The sequence below is a fragment of the Salvelinus sp. IW2-2015 genome, linkage group LG30 (assembly GCF_002910315.2).
Source record: "Salvelinus sp. IW2-2015 linkage group LG30, ASM291031v2, whole genome shotgun sequence".
NCBI classification, from domain to species: Eukaryota; Metazoa; Chordata; class Actinopteri; order Salmoniformes; family Salmonidae; genus Salvelinus; species Salvelinus sp. IW2-2015.
This window is the reverse complement of record NC_036869.1, coordinates 3,746,758-3,767,258: the sequence shown is the minus strand read 5'-3', so window position 1 is coordinate 3,767,258 and position 20,501 is coordinate 3,746,758. Positions and strand designations below refer to the sequence as shown.

General features: G+C 42.5%; 1 protein-coding gene across 2 annotated transcripts; it reads left to right on the top strand.

Moving 5' to 3' along the window:
• Positions 1 to 204: 204 nt before the first annotated feature.
• Positions 205 to 20,289, top strand: ndrg1a (N-myc downstream regulated 1a). Of its 2 annotated transcripts, XM_023974694.2 has the most exons (16): positions 205 to 333; positions 10,192 to 10,250; positions 10,562 to 10,597; positions 13,357 to 13,462; positions 13,819 to 13,939; positions 14,465 to 14,527; positions 15,449 to 15,509; positions 15,953 to 16,039; positions 16,233 to 16,277; positions 16,458 to 16,561; positions 16,990 to 17,052; positions 17,616 to 17,667; positions 18,130 to 18,177; positions 18,767 to 18,802; positions 19,103 to 19,154; positions 19,502 to 20,289. In XM_023974694.2, the coding sequence occupies exons 2-16, from the start codon at positions 10,194 to 10,196 to the stop codon at positions 19,714 to 19,716; spliced, it is 1,146 nt and encodes a 381-aa protein (XP_023830462.1). In that variant the 5' UTR covers positions 205 to 333; positions 10,192 to 10,193; the 3' UTR covers positions 19,717 to 20,289. The 2 variants fall into 2 exon arrangements, with proteins under 2 accessions (XP_023830462.1, XP_023830464.1); XM_023974696.2 differs by lacking the exons at positions 205 to 333; positions 10,192 to 10,250; positions 10,562 to 10,597 and adding an exon at positions 12,425 to 12,574.
• Positions 20,290 to 20,501: the final 212 nt, after the last annotated feature.

Below are 20,501 nucleotides of genomic sequence, written 5' to 3'. Positions count from 1 at the left end.
TCAATGGATGTAGGCTGCTTCACTACAACTGTACTACTGACACACGTCAATCAGCAGCCTCAGTGTCATCCCCTTTCTCATTCAACCGCTGGGAACAGTATAGCAGTATTACCAAATGCAGTGATATTGCCCAATAGCAAGTGGAGAAGGGGAAGTGGGCTGGGCTGTYTCCTACTGCTTTATAAACGCCCTGATACACCTTCCCTCAGATGCAAGTAACTAGTAAATATAACCCATCCTTAGTGAATAAATATTACTGAGGCGATTTGCAACCATTTAAAGTGTTTAACTACATTGTGTGGGTGATCAACAGTGGACAATCAAACTTAACAGGTGAGTGTTTTTGAATCGATCTCTGGACATTACAGCGCAATTCAATTGACCTAAATACAGGTCCTTTAAACTCTCCAGATGTTAGTACCAACCCAGTGTAGCTATTGCTTCAAACCAGCATATACACGCACCACGAGCGCCATTATGCCAAACAGGAAGCTTTTTGTTTTGTTTACATTTTTGAACAAATACTTTCTGTATTTGATCATTTTACCCAATGATTTTTCCCCCCAATTACATGATATCCAATTGCAATCATGCCTCATCGCTGCAACCCCTGCGTTCGTGTGTTAGTGGGTAGTGATGGGAACCCGAGACTTCAGAAGCGTTTGGGATTTTCACCAAATTGTGCCGAAAAGCTATTCATTAGGCTACTTGGAGCTTTTAACACAATGCAGATTAGTGATATATGCTGGCAAGTAATGAAAAGCAGCGTTTGTTCATACAAAATTATTTTCCATAAAGATGATCAAATCTCCGTGGCGCAGTGGTTACTCTCGGTTTTAGTAGCCTATTGTCAGTTACTGTTACAGGTTCGCGCCTTCTGTCATGCTTCTTTTTTGCTGTCACTGTGAACCTATTGCATTATTTAGTCTAGAAGCTTATACTAAATAAAACACATGTGCAGAAAGTGTGGTGTCAAAATAAATGTCATATTTATTTGCATTCGCCAGCGTTATGATCTTTGAAACCCGACTCTACCTGCTGAGCTACCATGCAGGAGAAGTTATTTGAAAAAATCAAAACTGAACAAAAATATAAACACAACATGGAAAGTGTTGGTGTCATGTTACATGAGCTGAAATAAAAGATCCCAGAAATGTTCCAAATGCACAAAAAGCTTATTCCACTCAGATGTTGTGCTCAAATTTGTTTACATCCCTGTTAGTGAACATTTCTTCTTTGCCAAAATAATCCATCCACCTGACAGGTGTGGCATATCAAGAAGCTGATATTCCACACTTGCATGATCATTACACAGGTGCACCTTGTGCTGGGGACAATAAAAGGCCATTCTAAAATGTGCAGTTTTGTCACACAACACAATGCCACAAATGTATGAAGCTTTGAGGGAAGTGCAATTGGCATGCTGACTGCAGGAATGTCCACCAGAATTGTTGCCAGATAATGTAATGTTAATTTATCTACCAAACCCCTCTCCAACGCCTTGTTAGAGAATTTGACAGTGCGTCAAACTGGCCTCACAACTGCAGACCACGTGTAACCACGCCAGCCCAGGACCTCCATATCTGGCTTCTTCACCTGCAGGATCATCTGAGATCAGCCACCCAGACAGCTGATGAAACTGTGGGTTTGCACAACTGAAGAATTTCTGCACAAACTTCAGAAACTGTCTCGGGGAAGCTCATCTGTGTACTCATCCACCTCACCAGGGTCTTGACCTGACAACAGTTTGGCGTCAGTGGGCAAATGCTCATCTTCGATGGCCACTGGCACACTGGAGAATATGCTCTWTACGTCTGAATAGTTGTTTCAACTGTAACGGCCAGATTGCAGACAAATGCAATTGTGTTCGTTGTCCTTAGCTTATGCCTGCCTATACCATAACCCCACCATAACCCCTCTGTTCACAACGTTGACATCAGCAAACCGCTCACCCACACAAAGCCATACACTATATCAATGGCAATTTGAAAGCACTGGGATACCGTGAGGAGATCCTGAGGACCATTGTCGTGTCATCTGCCGCCACCACMTCATGTTTCAGTGTGGTCCCGTGTGGCTCAGTTGGTAGAGCATGGCACTTTCAATGCCCGGGTTGTGGGTGTGATTCCCACAGGGACCAGTACCAATAAATATGTGTAAATCGCTCTGGATAAGAGCATCTCCTAAATGACTAAACATTTCTACAAATAAAATAATGCAAGGCCCCATGTCACAAGGATCTGTACACAATTCCTGTAAGCTGAAAATGTCCCAGTTCTTCCATGGCCTGCATACTCACCASACATGGTTCCCATTGAACATGTTTGGGATGCTCTGGATCTAGGTGTATGTTCCAGTTCCAGACGATATCCAGCCACTTCACACAGCCGTTGAAGAGGAGTGGCATAACATTCCACAGGCCACAATAAACAGCCTGATCCACTCTATGCGAAGGAGATGTGTCCTGCTGCCTGAGGCAAATAGTGGTCTAACCAGATACTGACTGGTTTTCTGATCCACACCAGTACTTTTTTTAAGGTATCTGTGTCCACCAGATGCMTRTATGTATTCCCAGTAATATGAAATTCATAGATTAGAGCCTAATGAATTTATTTCAATTTACTGATTTCCTTAAATGAACTGTAACTCCGGAAAATATTTGAAATTGTTGCATGTTTATTTTATTTTTGTTTAGTGTACATTGTAAGTACTCGTTGTTTGAAAGCAACTTGGAATCRAAGAAAGCACCGGAACCACAGCGTAATCCGTAGGATCTTGCTTCTGATGTCATTGATCATGTGATGTTACTTTGAAACGAGCATCGGTACATACACAGTAACTATCTAGGCCAAAGGCCGGCAGATGGCGATATTGAGTCTTTTCCATCTTACCGTCCAAATGCATAGTACATCAAATGCAATTTTATTGGTCACAAACACATATTTAGCAGATGTTATTACGGGTGTAGCGAAATGCTTGTGTTCCTAGCTCCAACAGTGCAGTAGTATCTAACAATTCACAACAATATACACAAATCTAAAAGTAAAATAATGGAATTAAGAAATGGATAGTATTAGATTGAGCAATGTCGGAGTGGCATTGACTAAAATACAGTAAAATAGAATACAGTATGTAAACATTATTAAAGTGACTAGTGTTCCATTATTAAAGTGGCCAGTGATTCCAAGTCTATGTATGTAGGGCAGCAGCCTCTAAGGTGCAGGGTTGCGTAACTGGGTGGAAGCCGGCTAGTGATGGCTATTTAACAGTCTGATGGCCTTGAGATAGAAGCTGTTTTTCAGTCTCTCGGCCCCAGCTTTGACCTCGCCTTCTGGATGATAGCGGGGTGAACAGGCCGTGGCTTGGGTGGTTGATGTCCTTAATGATCGTTTTGGCCTTCTTGTGACATCGGGTGCTGTAGGTGTCCTGGAGGGCAGGTAGTTTGCCCCCGGTGATGTATTGAACTGACCGTACCACCCTCTGGAGAGCCCTGTGGTTGCGGGTGGTGCAGTTGCCTTACCAGGACGGTGATACAGCCTGACAGGATGTTCTCAATTGTGCATCTGTTAAAGTTTGAGGGTTTTAGGGGCCAAGCCAAATTTCTTCAGCCACCTGAGGTTGAAAAGGGGCTGTTGCACCTTCTTCACCACACTGTCTGTGTGGGTGGACCATTTCAGATTGTCAGTGATGTGTATGCCGAGGAACTTGAAATCTTTCCACCTTCTCCACTGTGGTCCCGTCAATGTGGATAGGGGCATTCTCCCTCTGCTGTTTCCTGAAGCCCACGATCAGCTCCTTTGTTTTGTTGACGTTGATTGAGAGGTTATTTTCCTGGCACCACTCTCCCAGGGCCCTCACCTCCTCCCTGTAGGCTGTCTCATGATTGTTGGTAATCAGACCTACTACTTTTGTGTCATCTGCAAACTTGATGATTGAGTTGGAGGCGTGCGTGGTCACGCAGTCGTGGGTGAACAGGGAGTACAGGAGGGGGCTGTGAACGCACCCTTGTGGGGCCCCTGTGTTGAGGATCAGCGAAGTGGATGTTTTGTTGCCCACCTTCACCACCTGAAGGCAGCTCGTCAAGAAGTCCAGGACCCAGTTGCACACCCAGTTGTGACCAATAAAACATTTGATTTGAACTTGGAGGGCACTATAGTGTTGAAGGCTGAGCTATAGTCAATGAACAGCATTCTAACATAGGTATTCCACTTGTCCAGATTGTATAGGGCAGTGTGCAGTACAATGGCGATTGCATCGTCTGTGGATCTATTGGGGCGGTAAGCAAAATGAAGTGGGTCTAGGGTATCAGGTAAGGTAGAAGTGAGTGCTACAGGGCGATAGTCTTTGAGTTCAGTTACCTTAGCTGTCTTGTGTACACGAACAATGGTGGACATCTTGAAGTAAGTGGGGACAGCAGACTGGGATAGGGAAAGATTTATATGTCTGTAAGGAGCTTAGTTTAGCTAGTAGGAGTCTGCCCTGCTCCTAATATTTCAGAATGAGGCGGGGGATTTGACAGATTAAATGAGTACTGAAAATTTAGTGAAGCAATCATTGTTTCTACAGATGCAGCTGGTTTGGTTTTTGTATTGAAGAAAAAAGGAAGGTGGCAGTGGCCTTAATTTTAGCTACCTAAAAGAGAGACTTTGCTTCCCAATTCCAATCAGTAGTGTTTTGTTAACCAAGTAGTGGAGAGTAGGTGTTTTGTAACATGATTTAAATCATGTGGATTTAAACTGTCTCTCTCTCTCTCTCTCTCGCTGTGTCTCTCTCTCTCTCTCTCTCTCTCTCTCTCTCTCTCCATTTAGGCCTACTCACTCAGAAAGTGTTAGAGTATTGTGCCAATATTTGTCACGCAGACAAATATTTATGGTTTATGGTTCCAACATTTCCTGTGTTGGATGAATCCATAAGGCAGTCTCACTTCTGCACGCTAAGATTATTTTGGGGAATTGTCTGTTGTCCTCATCTACGCACAAGTTCTTGAAAAACAGGAGTGTGAAAGGAGAGATCAGGATCTGATACATGGTAGAGCACCACACTGTAAAAAAATAGATGTTGTGGATGTGCTTAGGAGGTAGTAAGATTTTAATCTCCTCAGAGAGAGGGAGGAACAGAGGGATGAGGGAGGGAAGACAGACACAGTGAGAGCAAGGAAGGAAGAGAGAACTACAGTATATGCAGTACCAGTCAAAGGTTTGGAGACACCTACTCATTCAAGGGTTTTTCTTTATTTTTTACTATTTTTCTACATTGCAGAATAATAGTGAAGACATCAAATCTATGAAATAACACATGGAATCATGAAGTAAGCAATAAAGTGTTAAACAAATCAAAATATATTTTTTATTCTTCAAAGTAGCCACCCTTTGCCTTGATGACAGCTTTGCACAGTCTTGGCATTCTCTCAACCAGATTCACCTGGAATGCTTTTCCAACCGTCTTGAAGGAGTTCCCACATATGCTGAGCACTTGTTGGTTGCTTTTCCTTCACTCTGCGGTCCAACTCATCCCAAACCATCTCAATTGGTTGAGGTTGGGTGATTGTGGAGGCCAGGTCACCTGACGCGGCACTACATCACTCTCCTTCTTCGTCAAACAGCCCCTACAAAGCCTGGAGGTGTGTTGGGTCATTGTCCTGTTGAAAAACAAATGATAGTCCCACTAAACACAAACCAGATGGGATGGCGTATCGCTGCAGAATGCTGGTTAAGTGTGCCTTGAATCATAAATAAATCACTGACAGTGTCACCAGCAAAGCACCCCCAAACCATCACACCTCCTCCATGCTTCACGGTGGGAACCACACATGCGGAGATCATCAGTTCACCTACTCTGTGTCTCACAAAGACACTGCAGTTGGAACCAAACATCTCAAATTTGAACTCATCAGACCAAAGGACAGATTTCCACAGGTCTAATGTCCATTGCTCGTGTTTCTTGGCCCTTTGCAAGTTTCTTCTTCTTATTGGTGTCCTTTAGTAGTGGCTTCTTTGCAGCAAATCGACCACGAAGGCCTGGTTTTCAAGCAGTCTCCCCTGGACAGTTGATGTTGAGATGTGTCTGTTACTTGAACTCTGAAGCATTTATTAGGGCTGCAATTTCTGAGGCTGTTAACTCTAATGAACATCATCTGCAGCAAAGGTAACTTACTTTCCTGTGGCGGTCCTAATGAGAGCCAGTTTCATCATAGCGCTGGATGGTTTTTGCTAATGCACCCTTATTTAAGCTGTTCTTGCCATAATATGGACTTGGTCTTTTCCCAAATAGGGCTACCTTCTGTATACCCCCTACATTGTCACAACACAACTGATTGGCTGAAACAGATTAAGAAGGAAAGAAATTCCACAAATTAACTTTTAACAAGGCACACCTGTTAATTGAAATGCATTCCAGGTGACTACCTCATGAATCTGGTTGAGAGAATGCCAAGAGTGTGCAAAGCTGTCATCAATGCAAAAGGTGGCTGCTTTGAAGAATCTCAAATATAAAATATATTTTGGTTTGTTTAACGCTTTTTTCTTACTACATGAGTCAACGTGTTATTTCCTGGTTTTGATGTCTTCACTATTATTCTACAATGTAGAAAATAGTAAAAATAAAGAAAAATCCTTGAATGAGTATGTGTGTCTAAACGTCTGACTGGTACTGTAGATACAATGCCTTGCAAAAGTATTCACCCCCATTGACATTTTTCCTATTTTGTTGCATTAAAACCTGAACTTTAAATAGATTTTTATTTGCATTTCATGTATTGGACGTACACAAAAAAGTCCAAATTGGTGAAATTAAGAAGAGAAAAAAATTGAAAAGTGGTGCGTATTCACCCCCTTTGCTATGAAGCTCCTAAATAAGATCTGGTGCAACCAATTACATTCAGAAGTCACATAATTAGTTAGATTGTACACAGGTGGACTTTATTTGTGTCACATGATCTGTCACATGATCTCAGTGTATATATACACCTGTTCTGAAAGGCCCCCAGAGTCTGCAACACCACAAAGCAAGGGGCACCACCAAGCAAGCGGCACTATGAAGACCAACGGGTCAGGGACAGAGTTGTGGCGAAGTACAGATCAGGGTTGGGTTATAAACTTTTAACATCCCACGGAGCTCCATTAAATCCATTATCAAAAAATGTAAAGAGTATGGCACCACAACAAACCTGCCAAGAGAGGGCCTTCCACCAAAACCCACAGACCAGGCAAGGAAGGCACTAATCAGAAAGGGAACAAAGATAACCCTGAAGGAGCTGCAAAGCTCCACAGCAGAGATTGGAGTATCTGTCCATAGTACCACTTTAAGCCGTACACTCCACAGAGCTGGGCTTTACGGAAGAGTGGCCAGAAAAAAAGCCATTGCTTAAATAAAAAAATAAGCAAACACGTTTGGTGTTTGCCAAAAGGCTTGTGGGAGACTCCCCAAACATATGGAAGAAGGTACTCTGGTCAGATGAGACTAAAATTGAGCTTTTTGGCCATCAAGGAAAACACCATGTCTGGTGCAAACCCAACACCTTGCATCACCTCGAGAACACCATCCCATGTTTTTGGCGAGAACACCATGTTTTTCATCGGCAGGGACTGGGAAACTGGTCAGAATTGAAGAAATGATCGATGGCGCTAAATACAGGTAAATTCTTGAGAGGAAGCCTGTTTCAGTCTTCCAGAGATTTGAGACTGGGATGGGGGTTCACCTTCCAGCAGGACAATGACCCGAAGCATACTGATAAAGCAACACTCGAGTGGTTTAAGGGGAAACATTTTAAATGTCTTGGAATGGCCTAGTCAAAGCCCAGTAACTCAATCCAATTCAGAATCTGTGGTATGACTTAAAGATTGCTGTCCACCAGCGGAACCCATCCAACTTGAAGGAGTTGTAGCAGTTTTGCCTTGAAGAATGGGCAAAAATCCCAGTGGCTAGATGTGCCAAGCTTATGTAGATATACCCCAAGAGACTTGCAGCTTGTAATTGCTGCAAAAGGTGGCTTTACAAAGTATTGACTTTGGGGGGGTGAATAATTCTGCATGTTCAAGTTTGCTTTTTTTGTGTTATTTCTTGTTTGTTTCACAAGAGAAAATATTTTGTATCTTCAATGTGGTAGGCATGTTGTGTAAGTCAAATGATACAAACCCCCCAAAAATCAATTTTAATTCCAGGTTGTAAGGCAACAAAATAGGAAAAATGCCCAGGGGGTGAATACTTTCGCAAGCCACTGTATATAGCAAGGAAGAGAGGGAGAATTTCCTCAGACACAGAGAGGGAGGGGGCAGAGAATGAGTGCGAGAGTGAACATGCTCTGTACTCGTGAGGTATTACTGATGTCCTGAGAGGTAGTTTTTTTTTATACCGCCAGGTAAAAGATTAGCTTAGGAGAGTCAAAAGGGCATCCTAGCTTGTAAACAACATTTGGCCTAGTTGTCTCAAACTGCCTATTCAGCACCAAGCCTATCTACAGGTCTGGAAACTGGTTTGGGTTTAATGGTGTTTGGTTTACTTGGCCATAATTTGAAACCAAAACAGAAGGTTTGAAAATACAGACATGGGTTTCAAGATCACTAGCCTCTTTAACACCAGTAGGATTAACTGCGCTGCTATAAATACAAAACAGTTTTTATCAACATTTCCAGATTATGTTGGGTTGTGTAACTTCTCTCACATGGTTGGATTGAATAGAATGTTGGAATTTCAGTGGGAAATGGCAAACAGTTTCCCCAACGAAGGATTTGTAGTGGAAGGCGTCATGTCTTAAAAAAAAACACATCCGAAAAATGAACCTGTTTGATTGATACTCCTCTTCCTCTCTGTACTATTGTGAGGCCTCTGTTACGGTCTGCCTCCCACATTGCACTCTGCTCCCTATGTAGTGCTCTAGGCTGAATAGTGTGCCATTTGGGATGTAGCCGTAGAGTCCAGATGCTCTTCTGATGGAAGCCTGCCCAGACCCCCAAAACTCTGTGTTAAATTAATTGCTTCCTTTAATAAATTACACTGGAGAGGCACATCTCAAACCTGTACAGAGATCAGATCCAAAGGATCTTGTTATCGCTGTGCAGCGGAGAGAGTGAGACACAGCAATATGGTGTGAGGCAGGAAGCGAGAGAGAGTACTGTGTTTGTGTGTGAAGGGAGCTATGGAAGCTGTGCAGTGTCAGTAGCTTCTTGTGTGTTGGCCAAGCCCAGTAAGCCCACCACGGAGGAAGAGCCTGACTCCTTTACCAGCCTCGCCTGCCTGCCCGCCCTGCCTCGACTGGTTGTCCTGCCTTGGCCTTGCCGGACACAAAGACCCTGTCTGTTTACCATCTGATTTGATTTGCATGCACAGTAGAGCCCACACAATCCGACCAAATTAGCATCATGATCCACAGCAGCATGATCTCTAGACAGCAGCTTGATTGAATTTTTCGCCCACTCCCTCCCTCTGTCGAAATAGCCGGAGCGACTCTCATTTGAGTTCATTCTGGTTTAAAATGCTTTGAAAACTGTAGCTGTAGCTAGGGCCTGGTGTACTGCTAGTGTTGTAGTCTTAAAACAGTGTCATACATCAATCCCTACAAGAGGGCAACATGGATGTTGTGTTTTAGTCATCTGTCATTCCTTTGTGTAAAAATCAGGTGGTCATGGCTAACTGTGCAGTGGAAGGTTGGAAAACAACTCCTGGTAAACAACTCCTGGAAACCACCTGTCAAACACTTGAGGAGAACCCTTCTTCAAATTGTTTTGGAGACGTTTAGATCCGTAGAAGGATCATACAAAGGTTGGGAAGGAAAGCATGGTACCTATACGATCCAGACCTGGGTTCAAATACTATACATTTAAAAAAATATTTTTTTAATAACTTTTCAATTATTTCGAAGTAAGTAAGTATTTAGATATTGTTTATTTGAAAAGACAAGTAGTTGAATATTGGACTGTATTTGTAAATGCAGTGTACTTTCCAAGTGTATCAGAAAATACTCAAATGCACTGTTGAACGAGAGTGCACCAGTCTTGTTTTCTCAGTGTTAAGTTATTAACGTAATAACATGATTTCAAAACAAATGTACAGGGATCAGAAAGGTATGTGTGTTTTGTAATATGAAACTTCCTCTCAAACACGGAGGAACGCTCCACCACTGGTTGAAGCAGTCGATGTATAGCTAAATAACAGTCTCTCTCTCTCTCTGTCTCTCTCGGCTTCTTCAACTGAAAGAGATGGATGACATCCAAGTTGCGCCAAAAGCAGCCCTGCTTGTTGACAGGGAATTGCCAGTAAGTAAACACATGATCATTACTATGATCATACATTTGATTTGCATGTACTATAGACAATGGTTTATTTGTCTGAGCAAAATGTTGTTTAAACTTTGTTATATGACAACTGAACTCCATAGATAAATGCTGACTGTTTAGCTGTCAGGAACAGTCTGAAATGTTTTTACTATATCTTGATACTGGTCCTTTATGGATACCTTTCTTTATATTTAAAACACAATGCAGCCCATAGGACAATTACTTATATTCTCTATTTCATCATGTCTTATTGGCAAAACTTCACTCTCTATAACCGTTGTCATTTCTAGGGGTTGAGAGCAGCTGTTGCGCAACTTGTGATAAAGGTATGTCCCTATGGTACACACGTAGATACCCATCCAAATCTACACATGTTGACATAATCCACAGGTTTCAGTGTAGAGTAGTCAGATTAATGTCCACATGGATTAGGTTGGGATATTTTAGTAATGTGAAAGGAAAATGATTGATGAATCATCTTGCAGTACTTAGGTGTTTCTGGTGGAAGTTTTGCATACATTTAGGTCTCTTTGATACTGACAGATGACGTTACATGACTACTGCACTAGTGTTTCATCTGTAGCCCTTTGTGTAATCTAAAGGAGGAAAAGTATCATTTAATTTTGAGCACACTGTAGTATGAATGTGTATGTTGACTTGACATACAGCCAGCAGCATACCTACTGCATACCAACTACATACCAACTACATACATTCAGGACCGTGGACTGCACCACTGGGAACCCACTACCTAACAATATATGCTTTCATTCTTAACTTGTCAAAGTACCTTATAAACATCCTACCACATGCCAATATCCTGAAACTGATTATACTGTATGCCGACCTGAGAATTTTCAGAGGTGGCAGAGGGATTTTGCCTGCAGCTAACCATCTCGTGCAAACCGACCCTCACGCCTGCTGGGATTAGTCAACTCAGGTTTCCAGGGCAAGCATTTAATATCGCTTTGTGTCTTAGAGCCCTACTGACGCAGGTAGAGGAGGGACACCTCAGCCACCTGTCCCGTTCCCAGGCTGCCCCCCCCCCCCTTAAGCTCAGGCACACAAGTTACACATGTATCCCTCCTCCTCTTTTCTCCTCTCCCCCTCCTCTAGCTAGCTCAATGAGATTAGCTCAGCATGTGTCTATATCAAACTGCCACCAAATAAGCCGTGGCTACCTAGACGACACTGCCGTCAGATGTTTACCTCAGGTCATGTAAATAGGTTATGTGAACCTGGAGGGAAGCCTTGGTTGAACTGGATTTGACTACATCGTTGACTCTTATTGCGTCCCAAATGGCAACATATTCCCTATGCAGTGTACTACTTTTGACCAGAGCCCAAATTCATTTGGTAAAAATGTGTGCACTATGTAGGGGATAGTTTGCCATTTGAGACACAACTCCTCAGGGTCTTAACCTGGACCTAACTACCTTCCTTGTAAGAGTTGTTTTGGTCAGTGTATGGGGTTTATGACGTCAGGAKTCCTCCCCTATTCCAGTGGCAATATTATTTTATTGGTAACCACTCATACTTGCAGTATCAGTAGGTCTAGTGGGCTAGGCCTATGAAATTGAACATGCCGCAAACAAAATTGCACCTAGGAGCCAATAGTCTATTTTATCTTTGGAATAGTGGACTAAAGATAATCTCCGCACACTGATAACATTGAGACATGAAACAATGTATTTGTACGGTATCTCATAACGATACTGAGTTAGTTTTCAATCTATTGAAACATTGCCACACAGACATACCTAACAGAATGACTTAAAACACCATAAAGGCTTCAGATGTGATTATGCCAGTGCTATTACAAAAAAAGTCTTTMTTTTTCTCTTTCTTGACTGCCTGATATGTCATCAAAATAGGATATTTTGGCAACTGGGTTAAAAGTTATTCATTGCTCTTTTATACTGTATTCCCACTGATCTGATGGCTTGCTTACTCTTCACTTTGCACTAGTCCTCATTAAATATCCCATGCTGTCCCACTTTCGGACATTGTGCTGATCCAATTTAGGGATCTCTTCAGCAAGAATTATCTTGTTTTGACCACCTTGCAAAGCACCATGGGAGGCCAGGGCTTATGCAGAGTAGTAAGTACCAGGGGTATAAAACACAACCCTCAGACAAGTCCCCTCATAAAGACCTTTACAGAAGCTTACCTTCAATTGGATCTATAGCTCAGAGCACTACCTCCGTTTACTACTCAGTACGGGTGACCAAAAGCMACTAGGAAACATGGTTCTTGAGGGGGATTCGGACATGGAGAGTGTTGTTGCTGAGATTGAAACCTCTGTAAGTACTGTTGGATCTCTGTCAGTTATGGAGTAGTTGATGGTGTGCTTTGATAGGCTGTCTTGGGCTTGTTTACCTTTATCTTTTCTTCTGTACTATTGTGGGATTAAAATAAACAATCTCTGATTGTGAAAAACATGGTGGACTGATGGTTCTTTGGAAGTAATACGCATCAGTCAGAAATCATGTGGAAATGAATCATATTGTTAAAACATTATTGCCAGATGCTCTGGTCGATGACTCCTTGAGAAACAGAACGTACTGAAGATACTGAATGCAGAACAGCTAACTGCTTTTGCATGAGCCAATTGTCTGTTTCACTGAAAGTTGGATACATTTGTTTTCAATGGAACTTTCTCATGAAGCTTTTACATTTTGGTAATTTATCATGTTTTTATTATTTAACTAGGCAAGTCAGTTAAGAACAAATTCTTATTTACAATGATGGCCAAACGGAGAACAGTGCCTTGTTCAGGGGGAAGACCAACAGATTTTAACCTTGTCAGCTCAGGGATTTGATCCAGACACCTTTYGGTTACTGGTCCAACGCTCTTACCACTAGGCTACCTGCTGCCCCTTATTCAGAGCGAACTTTAAGTCTGTTTGGATGTATTCTGATTACAATGTGTTGTGTTGGAGAAAATACATGCAGCCCAAGTTAAAAACAAGTGATTTTGAAGGGCAAAACTTTTTGTTGTTGTTATGTTTGGATATTTTCTTATGAAATTGAACAGAGTGCTGTGGTACCCCTATTTGCTAACCGTGGTTTATTCCTTCTTTAGGAGCACGATGTGGAGACTCCCCATGGAAGGATCCACTGCACCATGAAGGGGATGCCCAAAGGAGACCGGCCCGTCATCCTCACCTTCCATGACATTGGACTGAACCGTAAGCCCCATATGTTTCATTCATCCCATCCTAGTTAATGGATTTGATATTACCCCTCAATGTAAGACTAATGTCCCCATGCACTTTGGTGTTGTTACGTTTAAGAATGAGAACGTCTATTTGTTGACTAACGGAGAGTCAACGTCATGAAAAGTGAATTTACTTCATTTGTAAAAGATAATTGATTCTCAATGACTTACCTGGCTAAATAAAGATGAACATTTAAAAAAAATAGTAATATATTTGAAAGTTGGGAAGAAGCACACAATGGTCACCGTGATAGACATTTGACATCCACAAATCATGTGAGATCCAGCCTCATCACTAACATCCTGTACCGGATCTCCATGTTTCAGACAAGACGTGCTTTGACTCCATGTTCCAGCACGAGGACATGCAGGAGATCATGCAGCACTTTGCTGTGTGCCACGTCGATGCCCCTGGGCAGCACGAGGGGGCCAACACTTTCTCTACTGGGTGAGCCCAGTCGCCTTATCTTATTTGTTGTTGATTGGATAGGACCGATGTAAAGAGGAAAGATGGAGGAGAGTGTGTTGAAACGGCACTGGGCCGTATTCAAACCCATGCTGCAGCGGTATGAGTTCTGGAGGCAGCGGCTTAGACCACTTGACCACCCTAGACCTCGCCGCCTTTGCACCAAATGTAGTCCAGCCTGTTCGTCTGTCACCCTTTGACCTCTGTACTGTAGCATCTAGATCTGTTGTGGCCCATTTACACTGATCTCTTGATAAATAATTTGCTTGTTAGGTGAATATAGTTTTTTACCTTATTGCTCTGTTGCTTCGTTTTTATGATCGTCTGCATCTTGAGTCCAGATCCCCATTGATCTGAATAGGAGAGATGATCAAAGTAAAGAAAGGATAGTAGAAACCAGTATGAGGCTGTTGATGGAATAGAGATATGGAGGGCAGTGATAAGAAGCATTGTAAAGTGTTGATAATGGAAGTACTTTAATCCTGACGGTTGTTGTTTTGTCTCCAGGTACGAGTACCCCTCCATGGATCAGCTGTCTGAGTCCCTCCCCCTGGTCCTCAAGCATTTTGGGTAAGTCCAAACAAGGACTTTATAAGATTTAGAAGTTGATGAAATATTTTCATGATGAAATATATTTCTCCTCATATATTTGAACCCCGTCCATAAGGCTCACATGCTGACCAGACCGCTCGTGCACATGTTGATTTTGTCCACCCACACCAGACGCGACCAGGACACGTAGCTTGAAATATCAAAATGAACTCTGAACCAACTATATTAGTTTGGGGACAGGTTGAAAGGMATTAAACATTTATGGAAATTTAGCTAGCTAGCTTACTGTTACTAGCTAATTTGTACTGGGATATAATCATTGGGTTGTTATTTTACCTGAAATGCACAAGGTCCTCTACTCTGACAATTAATCAACAGATAAAAGGGTAAACCGAGTTAGTTTCTAGTAATCTCTCCTCCTTCAGGCTTCTTCTTCTTTGGACTTTATATGGCGGTTGGTAATCAACTTTAAGGTGCATTACCACCACTAACTGGACTGGAGTGTGGACCTCAGTTCATCTTTCAATCACCCACGTGGGTATATGCTCCTAAAAACCAACGAGGAGATGGGAGAGGCGGGACTTGCAGTGCGTCAAGTGTCACAAGTAGAACCAAGTTCTATTTTAGTGCCTGGCTACGCAGACGCTCGCTGACGCGTGTGAGCAGTGTGGGTGCAATGATTGAATAACATGTATGTGTCAATTTATTTTGCAACGCTCGCACACGCGATGCGAGCGGTGTGGTCAGCATGTCATGCTACTTACCGTTCAGGATCTATATTCATAGTGTCTCAGATTAGAAGTGCTGTTTTGCCTTCTAGATCATAATGAAGAGAACTCCTATTTTGAGATGCTTTATGAATAAAGACCATGATGCCTTAGACCCTCATCCATTGGCCCAAAAAAATCTGATGATATTCTGTTTGTTTGTTAACCACAGCCTGAAAAGCATCATTGGAATAGCCGTTGGAGCTGGAGCCTACATCCTGGCGAGATTCGCTGTGAGTTTGACGCCCTCCTCCCTCCTACCTTCCCCTTTCAATTACGCTTAAATTTGGTTCATTATGAAGAGTTTTAATCAAACCGGGATTAGAAGTTATAGTAGATTAATATTCCCAGTGATGCTGTGCTGATTTTGGGTGTACAGTCCTGTTTATTGCTTTAGTCTGCTGCTGAGAGTCTGGAAATGTTGTAGACTGGCTCCGTACCAAAACACCCGGCCCTGTAGGGATTCCGTCTCAATATGCTAAAACCCAGATGATGGAGGGATACGAATAATGTTTTAACTCCTAACTGACCCATAACTAACTTCTCTCTGTTACGAAACGTTGAGGTTTCAATGAGTATAGTGAATGAAATGGACCCCTATGAGGTTTCAATGAGCACTGTTTGTATAGTTTCACCATTACGAAGTCATTGACCAAATGTTTGTTTCTGTTTTTAGCTGGACTACCCAGCATTGGTGGAAGGCCTGGTTCTGGTTAACATCAACCACTGTGCTGAGGGATGGATGGACTGGGCTGCAAACAAGGTACTATACAGGACCATCTCCACACAACCACAAATCCACAACAATCCATCAACTTTGATGATTTATAAAGCCCTTTTTAGATTGTCAACATTGTCACGTAGCTTGTTTATACAGTATTAACGTAGCTATGTATATGATTGCTATTTGACCCATGAAAAAATATATACAAATCTTCTTTTCAATCTCTTTTCAGGTCACTGCTTTGCCTGAAATGCTCATCGGCCATCTCTTCGGGAAGGTGAGCAGTGGGCACCAAAATAGACAGTGATTGAAACTGCAAATCACATCAGCATAATCCCATTGAATCTATTCCAATTATGGGCTACATGGATATAGGACAGTTCGTGGCAGGCTTACATGTTGCAGTACTGTCACTAGGTCACAGAGTCTGAGTAGGTGTTTATTTCTCTCTCTGTAGGAGGAAATATCCAACAACCATGACCTTATCGCCACCTACCGCCATCACATCATGAACGACATGAACCAGTACAACCTGCACCACTTTGTCAAAGCTTACAACAGGTAAATACACTGGGCTCCTGCAGAGAATAATCATAAAAAAGGTATCCATGAGTTCATCTGACGATGGGGAAGTAGATAAAGGGCTTCATTGCCAAAATCCCCAAGTTTCCCTTTTAATCAAGTCTTACAACATGTAAATACACTAGACTCCTCACTGCGGAGAATAACACAGATTACCATGAACCTCCCTTGACTCCACATAAACATGTATATATTTAATATACATAATCACGTCTTACAAGTCCTCCAGAGGWCGCCTGTATATTCATTATAGAAATATACTGTATCTTATATATGTATTTATAATATTTCAATATGTTATTACATATCTATAATAGATAATAAACATATATATGTAATATTATATTTGTAAAATGTCAGTATGTTCAGTTTGGGCCTCACTGATATCCCACCTTTTTCCCTCTCAGCCGGCGGGATCTGGAGATTGAGAGGCCCATTCCTGGTGGGAAAGTCTCCGTCAGAACCCTGAAGTGAGTTCCAAACCTTCAGACTTTTCGGCATACCTCAATCATCCCACATGGCATATTGCTAGAGCCATGAGTTTTCCCTGACCTGGAAACTCTGGGCCCTAGTTATAGCCTGATCTGGTGGTTACTCTGTCTGGGAAAAACTCCTGACTCTGTAGTACTATAACCACAGATGGATATAATGACAAGATGCTAGTCTCTGCCCTAACAATGGGATTCGGTGACCAAAGAGCGGAACGGCGGGCTGTCAAGCTCCTTCCTGTTCCTCTCTTCGGATTGGTGGATACATCTCATTATTTGAATACTTTCTTGAATATTCGATGATGGGTGTTGACGTCAACCGCCTGTATTCAATGGAGAGTGAGATGCTATGCTAGCCTCATGAATATGCATAGACCATCAACAGGGACAACTCTRATATAAAGTGTTTTTTCTCAAAGTTGCCGGGATGTCACATGCATCACACTCATATCAGTACAGTCGTCACAACCTAAGCATTACCAAACATCTATTAAATCAAATAAGCCTCGCGTATCAAAATAGCAATACATTTTTTTTGCTCTCAGGTGTCCTTCTCTGTTGGTGGTAGGAGACAGCTCTCCGGCTGTTGACGCTGTGGTAAGTCTAAATACACACTGTAATCCTAACGGCCATTAACAATTCATTAACAGTAATACCTCTGGTCTTTAGTCCCTAGGTTCCTAAGAACATGTGTTGTCCTTTCATCTAAGTCAGGGCTCTCCATCCCTGTTCCAGGAGGGCTACCGTCCTGTAGGTTTCCGCTCCAACCCTAATCTAGCGCACCTAACCTGAATCAGGTTAGTTAAAACTGGGGTTGGAGTGAAAACCTACTGGAGGGTAGCCCTCCTGGAACAGGGTTGGAGAGCCCTGACCTACCCAACAAGATATTGTCAAAGGTTAAAACTTTTAGGATTTAAACATGGGACAAAAAAGGGAAAGAAATCAAACACCACAAAAGCTATTCTAGCAATAAAATATTACTCCCCCAGTTACCTATTTATTTTTCTACTAGGGTAAATATTTAATCACTCAATTAGACTCTGTACTRTGCATTTACAGGTAGAGTGCAATACTAAGCTGGACCCGACAAAGACCACACTGCTCAAGGTGAGTGGCCCCCTACAATCTACCTCCTGCTAATAATAGGTCATAATATTGGCTAGGCAGTCTGATGAGCTTCCAGGAGCTCAGCAACTACCTGGTGACTGATTTACTAGCCTTGCCTTGGACCCCTGAGACCGCAGGTTGAGGCTATGCTGCTATACCCAGCCTCCAGGGTCTGTTCATTAGGCACGTAATGGAAAACGTTTTGCAATGGAACATTTGAGTGTCTTATTGGACCAAGTCCAGCCCTGTTTGAGTTTGTTTACCTCTGTTTGGTCCCTGATAAACATCACTCAGGTCACAATCCTTCCTGTCTGGCCTACCTATGACGTGCACGCCCCTGGCTGTGACCTAATGCGTTCTGTAAAGTCCTGAAATGAGCACGTTTTACAGACGCTAAACTGTTAACTGTCCAGAGGCTGATGGAAAACACTTGTTTCACGTTGAGGAAGTGTTAGATGGGAGGTTGTTTTGTGTAATGGGGGGTGACTAATGTCGTACCGCGGCTGACCTGATACCTTAACTCTGCCCTCTTGAATGACCTGTTAACGGACCAAAATCACATGGCCTTTTTATTTTTTATTTTATCCAGATGGCGGATTGCGGAGGCCTGCCCATGGTTGACCAGGTGCGTTTCTAACTTGTTAACATGTTCACGCAGGTGAGGTGGGGTGGTAAAGGGATAATCAATAGGGGGTTAATACAACGGCAGCTTGACTTAAGAGCATTAGTGACAGTAGCAATGAGGCACATACGTCGGGTCTGGAGAGCTAATACCCAGCTCAGCACCTGCTGCTACAACAGCTGTCATACATATGCCTCTCATTATCACAGTTTGTAGGATAGGACATGAATCTGTCTGTTATGTCATTATGTTGATAATACCAGGGAAACAAGTTGCTAACTTTCTCCTTTGCTCACCCAACAGCCTGCAAAGCTGACAGAGGCCTTCAAGTACTTCATTCAGGGAATGGGCTACAGTAAGTACACCCTCCAACACACACTCTCTGTGTAACCAACGCTGACCAGTAATTATATTAACACAAGTATTTAATTAACTATGTAGAAAGTAATAGGATACCCTATTACTGTTTGCAAAAGAAACGTGGGTGTTCACGTCAACCTGTAATAATGAGTTTGCCTGCCACCTGGTGGGTGAGATTAGTAACTGCACCTTCAGATAACAACAGGATGCCAGTTAACCTGTTCTATAATGATTATGAAATATAAATATGAAATATAGTGCCCACAATCAGAATTCAGTTGACCATGATCACAGTGTGAATGGATCTTTAACCTTGTCTCCTCTTCCTCCTCCTTTCCTCAGTGCCCGCCGCCAGCATGACCAGACTGGTCCGCTCTCGCACTGCCTCCGGCTCCAGCATCCACTCCATGGATGGCAACAGGAGCCGGTCTCACACCAACGAGGGAAACAGGAGCCGGTCACACACCAACGAGAAGCGTGGCCGCTCCCACACGGACAGTATGGAAGGCACAGCGAACAGCAGCACTGCGCTCAAGTCCACCGAAGTGTCCTGCTAGATGACTCTTACATGACACTCAACCTTTAACCTCTGGCCCCCTGGTTCCTGCTGCGCTACCACTAACCACACCTACAAACACACATACTCAACTAGAGAATGTCTCTATGCCAAAGAGTTATGCGAAGAGGTTGTGTGTGTAAGGCTATGCAAGTATATACTACTGCATTATGAAGGAAATTCCTTAGAGGGAAAAACGTATTTTGAAATAAACAGATCCCTTCCCATCTGCCGAGTCAGGTGGAATATCTAGTTGTTAGTGGCAACGCAGCAGAGTGACACAGCACAACGGAGAATGTGGGAGAAAGCTGTGGCTGCAGAACCAGTACTTAGTACAGCAGTTTGTTTAAATCTATCATGACAGTTTTTTTCTTTTTTGTCTATAGTTCTTTATTACAAATGACACAGCTTTCTCAAATGTGTACCTGACTATAAATGACTTTCTAATTGTTCATCGTTAACTTTTCAATGTTATGATTAATGTACTGTGGGATACAGGATAGAAGTGGCGTAAGAATAGGTAGGCAAGTGGATAAAAAATAAATATATATGGCGTCTTTTTTATCTTCTCAAATTGCTATTGATCTTTGAAACTTTGGAAAGGAGGGAATTGAAAAGTATCATGTACATACAACACATTCCTGTAATGATTCCTCTTTCAGGATGTCTGTTTCGTCTGGAGTTAACATTCTTCTGGATGTATTGTAGAACATTTCATGAGATTATCATTTCATTAATCAAACAAACGCATACTGTTGCTTTATTAACAGATCATGGCTTCAGGCA

Coding starts and splice junctions, on each gene's coding strand:
- ndrg1a (XM_023974694.2), top strand. CDS start 10,194: ATGGATGACATCCAAGTTGCGCCAAAAGCAGCCCTGCTTGTTGACAGG. Junction 10,598..13,356: donor TTGCGCAACTTGTGATAAAG/GTATGTCCCTAT, acceptor TTCCTTCTTTAG/GAGCACGATGTGGAGACTCC. Junction 14,528..15,448: donor CTGGTCCTCAAGCATTTTGG/GTAAGTCCAAAC, acceptor TGTTAACCACAG/CCTGAAAAGCATCATTGGAA.